This window comes from Salmo salar, chromosome ssa10 (assembly GCF_905237065.1).
Source record: "Salmo salar chromosome ssa10, Ssal_v3.1, whole genome shotgun sequence".
In the NCBI taxonomy this organism is placed as follows: domain Eukaryota; kingdom Metazoa; phylum Chordata; class Actinopteri; order Salmoniformes; family Salmonidae; genus Salmo; species Salmo salar.
The window spans coordinates 79,791,566-79,797,852 of record NC_059451.1 but is presented as its reverse complement, the minus strand read 5'-3'; the positions used below and the strand labels follow the sequence as shown (position 1 = coordinate 79,797,852).

The window sequence follows — 6,287 nt, the reverse complement described above, 5'->3', positions numbered from 1 at the left end:
CCACAAGAAATCCCATTATTTGGTGTTTTGTTGATGGAAAATACCATCTCAGGCACCCCTCCAGAATATCCCATAAGTGTTCAGTTGGGTTGAGATCCAATGACTGAGACAGACATTTTTTTAAAACATTTTAGTCATTTAGCACTTATCCAGAGCAACTTACAGTAGTGAATGCATACATTTCATACCTTTTTTCTTTCGTACTGGTCCCCCGTGGGAATTGAAACCACAACCCTGGCATTGCAAACACCATGCTCTACCAACTGAGCCACACGGCCATGGCATGTGGTTTACCTAATTTTCATGTTCATCAAACCTTTCAGTGACCACTCAGGCCATGAGGCGTTGTCATCGTATTGTGGCATAGCCATGGTAGCCAAAATAATGGCCAGACCAGCGTTTTTACCCTAAGCGTGATGGACGTGAATTGCTTAATTAACTAATGAACCACGCCTGTGTGGAAGCACCTGCTTTCAACATAATTTGTATCCCTCATTTACTCAAGAGTTTCCATTATTTTGGCCGTTACCTGTACATTGCTCTACAGAAATGTTAGTGCTCTCCGGGATCCTTGGGACGTCCATATACCTAAACCCTAACCTTAACCATAACCATAAAATGTACCTTAACGTTAAACCTAATCTTACCATTTACATTTAACTTCAATGTGGTGACTTCGGAGTTGGACGTCCCATCAATTTGTTTACAATGCTCCACTAGGGGACACTGTAATCATTCTGCTGGAAGCCGGTCATGTTTACGGAAGTACAAGTGACGTGTCAATGTCTACCAAAGCATTGTGGGATCGAAACGGTGCTTGCAATGGTGACTGCTGGAGCCGTGAAACCTACGGCTGAAACGGAGACATATTTTAACCATGCAAATGGCACTAGTAGTTAGAATTGTGCTAATGATGATAATCTATCACACTAACGTCTAGGCTTTTTGTTGAAGAGAAACTTATGCCGTGTCATCGCTTCGATTATGCATACAGACGGATAGGACAAAGCAGAACACTGGAATATTGTGTCAATGGACGCTTGTGCGGAGATCCACAGCGTTTTTCTTTTTTGGAAGGAGGTGAATAAGTAGGCCGGGGACCAGTATCATAGGACTGCATTTGCATTCCTTATTATTTATTATTTGATATTTAGATCGAATACATCATCCAAAATGTCGACCAGTACCCCCGAAGCGGTGAAGAAATTACTCGAGAACATGCAGACGGATCTGCGGTCCCTGTCCATGGAATGCAAGAAGAAATTCCCCCCAGTTAAAGAGGTAGATATACATGCCTGTCTAGCTAACTTTAGCTAGCAATCTCTATAGCTTTCACGCAGTTTCACTCTGTGAGTTATGTGGTGTTGTTATAATTTGCCACCTCACCACTGATGATACATTCTGATGCAATTGCTGATGTTGTCATCGAGTGATGCGACGCGACATGTATCAGATGCATAATATTCAGATGTGACGGCCGCATTAATGTTGTGCCACGGTGTGACGTTAGGCTTGATCGGTAGCATGGCTATGTTGTCAAATAATGACTTTACATTCAATAATGGGACGTGCGTTGTTTTGTGTCTGTCAAGATCACATTTTTTAACATATATTTAATGATTCCCAAAATGAGTGTTTTGTTGCCACTACATCCAAAACGTTGTGATTGATTGAAGAGTACTTCTCTTCCGGGTTTAACTACTGACATGAACGCTATTATGGTCCTCTACTTCGTGTGTCAAAATATACTGAACAAAAATATAAACGCAACATGTAAAGTGTTGATCCCATGTTTCATGAGCTGAAATAAAATATCAAAGTCACATACACACACACAAAAACTTATTTTTCTTATTTTCTGTGCAAATTTGTTTACATCCCTGTTAGTAAACACTTCTCCTTTGCCAAGATAATCCGTCCACCTGACAGGTGTTGCCTATCAAGAAGTTGATTAAACAGCATTATCATTACACAGGTGCACCTTGTGCTGGAGATAATAAAAGGCCACTCAAAAATGTGCAGTTGTGTCACAACATAATGCCACAGATCTCAAGTTTTGAGGGAGCGTGCAGTAGGCATGCTGACTGCAGGAATGTCCACCAGAGTTGTTACCAGAGAATTGAAGGTTCATTTCTCTACCATAAGCCGTCGCCTCGTTTTAGAGAATTTGGCAGTGCACCTAACCGGCCTCACAACCAAAAACCATGTGTAACCACGCCAGCTCAGGACCTCCACATCAGGCTTCTTCACCTGCGGGATCATCTGAGACCAGCTACCCGGACAGCTGATGAAACTGTGGGCTTGCCCAACTGAAGAATTTCTGCACAAACTGTCAGAAACCGTCTCAGGGAAGCTCATCTACGTGCTCGTCATCTTCAACAGGGTCTTGAACCTGACTGCAGTTCGCCGTCGTAACTGACTTCAGTGGACAAATGCTCGCCTTCGATGGCCACTGGCATGCTGGAGAAGAGTGCTCTACACAGATGAAACCCGGTTTCAACTGTACCAGGCAGATGGTGCCGTGTGGGAGAGTGGTTTGCTGATGTCAACGTTGTGAAAAGAGTGCCCATGGTGGCGGTGGGGTTATGGTATAGGTAATATCCATTGAGCTGAGAGAGAATTTTGCAGTTAAGTTAATTTCCAGCAATTCTACACAGTTTGTTATGGAGCTGAGAGACAATTTTACAAATTGAAAACTAATTTCCTGCACTTCTACGCATTTTGCCATGGCTAATGTTGTGTTCCACTGCTCAAATATTATTCCAAAATCAATGTGCATGTGCCCTGAATTCCCGGTTAAAATATATATATATATATATATATATTATCCCTGACTATCTAGCTCTTATTTGATTGTTAGTTCTCAGATGGTATTATAAAAATAAATGGCAATTTTTGCATGTTTTCTACCTGGTTTTGTTTATTTAAGTGGACACTGAAACTGTTTTTCCATTCTGAAAATTACCCCTTAGAAGGTCAGTCTAATAATTTTCTATACAGAAATACCCTGCAATTAGCTCCAATGACTATAATTTTAGTTTGAGATTTTGACAATGAAGCCAATTATCTACTTCCCAGAGTTGGATGAACAGGAACAGCTAGCATGCTAACTGTTCCTGTAGACTTCTAGTCATTGAGCTGACGCTAGTTAGCATTGGCTTATGAAACTACCTCTAACTTCCTTCATACTGGACACATACTGGAGGCAGAGACATAAAAATGGTATCCACAATCGTATTCTGTTTCAGCTAGCGATTTTCATAAAAACAATATTTTTCACATAAAAAAAAATCCCAACAAAAACCTGCTGCAGACCCCAGTTTGAAAACCCCTGGCCTATATGACAGGAATTGACCGCATTCTCCTTTGAACTCAAATGTTTAGGTAAAAGGAGTGAGCCTAAGATAATATAATTCACTTGTTAATGGCCAGTCTTCACTTGCTTTGGAGATTCTGATGGAGGGTCTGTAATATAATCTCTTTAGGACAACATGTTTTCATCTAGATAAAAACAAGGCCTTAATTGCCATGTTTGTATTAGTCATCCCACTAGGAGTCCACACCACATTTATGATGTCATGCCAGTCTAGGCCTAGCTGTCAGAGAAGTAATGCTGTCTCCACATTTTTGAAATGACTGCTCCTTTATGTTGAGCCTGTGGGCCTCCACTCTAGACTGAGGTGAGTCAGTCAGTGCTAGGCATCAGGCTGCCAGGTGTAACTCTCCCTGGATTTGTTTGTTTTTCTATAGACCTTACCATGTGTAAGGGAGTGAAAGACTACTGCTCTTGGGAAATACCTCTACAGTAACAGTAGCCTACTATTTCTGTCTTTTTGTTTCCTGGCTAGAATCTGGTTATACTAAGTCTAACTTTTGCTGGGCTTTCTAAGTAGGGTTTCTTTTTAATTCAGATATGTCGATCAAATTGTATCTTACCTTTCTATGGGAACTGAGAATGTCAGTTGTGGCCTTGACTCTAATCTTTTCACTCAGATAGCCAGGAACGAGACACCTCCTTGACTAGTCTCACACACCCCCTATCCCATTCATTTACCTCTGGAAAACTGCAAGCAGCTGTTTTTCTCTACAGTTTTTCTGTGTTAAAAAGGGCTGAGAAGAATCACATTGATTTTTCTATATCACAGCTTCACGCTCAATTCCTCTCCTTCTAATCTCCATGGGAGATTCTCTGTTTGTTCTGCTCTGATCACTTTAGTCTGACGACACACATAGCAGCTCTCTGATGCATTATGAGCGATTCCAGGGTTTTGGGTGTTACATTTGCACGCAAAATATTAACTTTAATGTCTCACAGAATGGATAAACAAAATATGCATTATGGATGTTACATGGAATGGAAATGCTTTTTGGGGAGACTGAACATATTAGTGAAAGTCTGAGTTTGTAAGTCTTAGGTCAATACATGGAGAGCCATTTTCATGCATGTTAACATTAGAAGCCTCCTCCCTAAGTTTGTTTTATTCACTGCTTTAGCATACTTCGCCAACCTGGATGTCCTAGCCGTGTCTGAATCCTGGTTTAGGAAGGCCGCCAAAAATCCAGAAATTTCAATCCCTAACTATAATATTTTCTGACAAGATAGAACTGCCAAAGGGAGCGGAGTTAGCCTGCAGAGTTCTGTCATACTATCCAGGTCCGTGCCCAAACAATTCAAGCTTCTACTTTTAAAAATCCACCTTTCCAGAAACAAGTCTCTCACCGTTGCCGCTTGTTATGGACCCCCTTAATCCCCCAGCTGTGCCCTGGACACCATATGTGAATTGATCGCCCCCCATCTATCTTCAGAGTTCGTACTGTTAGGTGACCTAAACTGGGACGTGCTTAACACCCCGGCCATCCTACAATCTAAAATAGAGGCCCTCAATCTCACACAAATTATCAAGGAACCTACCAGGTACAACCCTAAATCCGTAACCATGGGCACCCTCTTAGATATCATCCAGCTGTCAAACAACCACCCCTCATCACTGTCAAACGCTCCCTAAAACACTTCAGTGAGCAGGCCTTTCTAACCGACCTGGCCTGGGTATCCTGGAAGGATATTGACCTCATCTCGTCAGTAGAGGATGCCTGGTTGCTCTTCAAAAGTGCTTCCCTCTCCATCTTAAATAAACATGCCCCACTCAAAAAATGTAGAACTAAGAACAGATATAGCCCTTGGTTCACCCCAGACTTGACTGCCCTTGACCAGCACAAAAACATCCTGTGGCATTTTGCATTAGCATCGAATAGCCCCAGCGATATGTAACTCTTCAGGGAATTCAGGAACCAATGTACTCAGTCAGTTAGGAAAGCTAAGGCTAGCTATATTGCTTCCTGTAGCACTAATTCCAAAAGGTTTGGGTAACTATAAAGTCCATGGAGAATAAGAGCACCTCCTCCCAGCTGCCCACTGCACTGAGGATAGAAAACCACTGATAAATATACGATAATCGATCATTTCAATAAGCATTTTTCCACTGCTGGCCATGCTTTCCACCTGGCTACCCCACCCTGGCCAACATCTCAGCACCCCCTGCAGCAACTTGCCCAAATCCAAACAGCTGATGTTCTGAAAGAGCTGCAAAATCTGGATCCCTACAAATCAGCTGGGCTAGACAATCTGGACCCTCTCTTTCTAAAATTATCTGCTGAAATTGTTGCAACCCCTATTACTAGCCTATTTAACCTCTTTCGTGTCGTCTGAGAACTTAAAAGATTGGAAAGCTGCTGCGGTCATCCCCCTCTTCAAAGGGGGAGACACCTTAGACCCAAACTGTTATAGACCTATATCCACCCTGCCCTGCCTTTCTAAAATCTTCGAAAGCTAAGTTAATAAACAGATCACCCAACATTTCGAATCCCACCGTACCTTCTCCACTATGCAATCTGGTTTCCAAGCTGGTCATGGGTGCACCTCAGCCACGCTCAAGGTCCTAAACGATATCATAACCGCCATTGATAAAAGACAGTACTGTACAGCCATCTTCATCGACCTGGCCAAGGCTTTCGACGCTGTCAATCACCACATTTTTATCGGCAGACTCAATAGCCTTGGCTTCTCAAATGACTGCCTTGCCTGGTTCACCACTACTTCTCAGAGTTCAGTATGTCAAATCGGAGGGCCTGTTGTCCGGACCTCTGGCAGTGTCTATGGGGGTGCCACAGGGTTCAAATCTCAGGCCATATATAATACAGGAAGGCACAATATACACTGCTCAAAAAAATAAAGGGAACACTTAAACAACACAATGTAACTCCAAGTCAATCACACTTCTGTGAAATCA

At 42.4% G+C, this 6,287-nt stretch overlaps 1 protein-coding gene across 4 annotated transcripts in view; it reads left to right on the top strand.

Annotated features, from left to right (window-relative positions):
• Positions 1 to 790: 790 nt before the first annotated feature.
• Positions 791 to 6,287, top strand: part of LOC106560994 (protein MON2 homolog) — a 49,607-nt gene continuing 44,110 nt past the window's right edge. For all 4 annotated transcript variants that reach the window (XM_014124509.2, XM_014124507.2, XM_014124508.2 and 1 more), the window contains exon 1: positions 791 to 1,281. In XM_014124509.2, the coding sequence (XP_013979984.1) occupies positions 1,174 to 1,281 (108 nt within the window). In that variant the 5' untranslated portion in view covers positions 791 to 1,173. The remainder of the gene's footprint in view (positions 1,282 to 6,287) is intronic.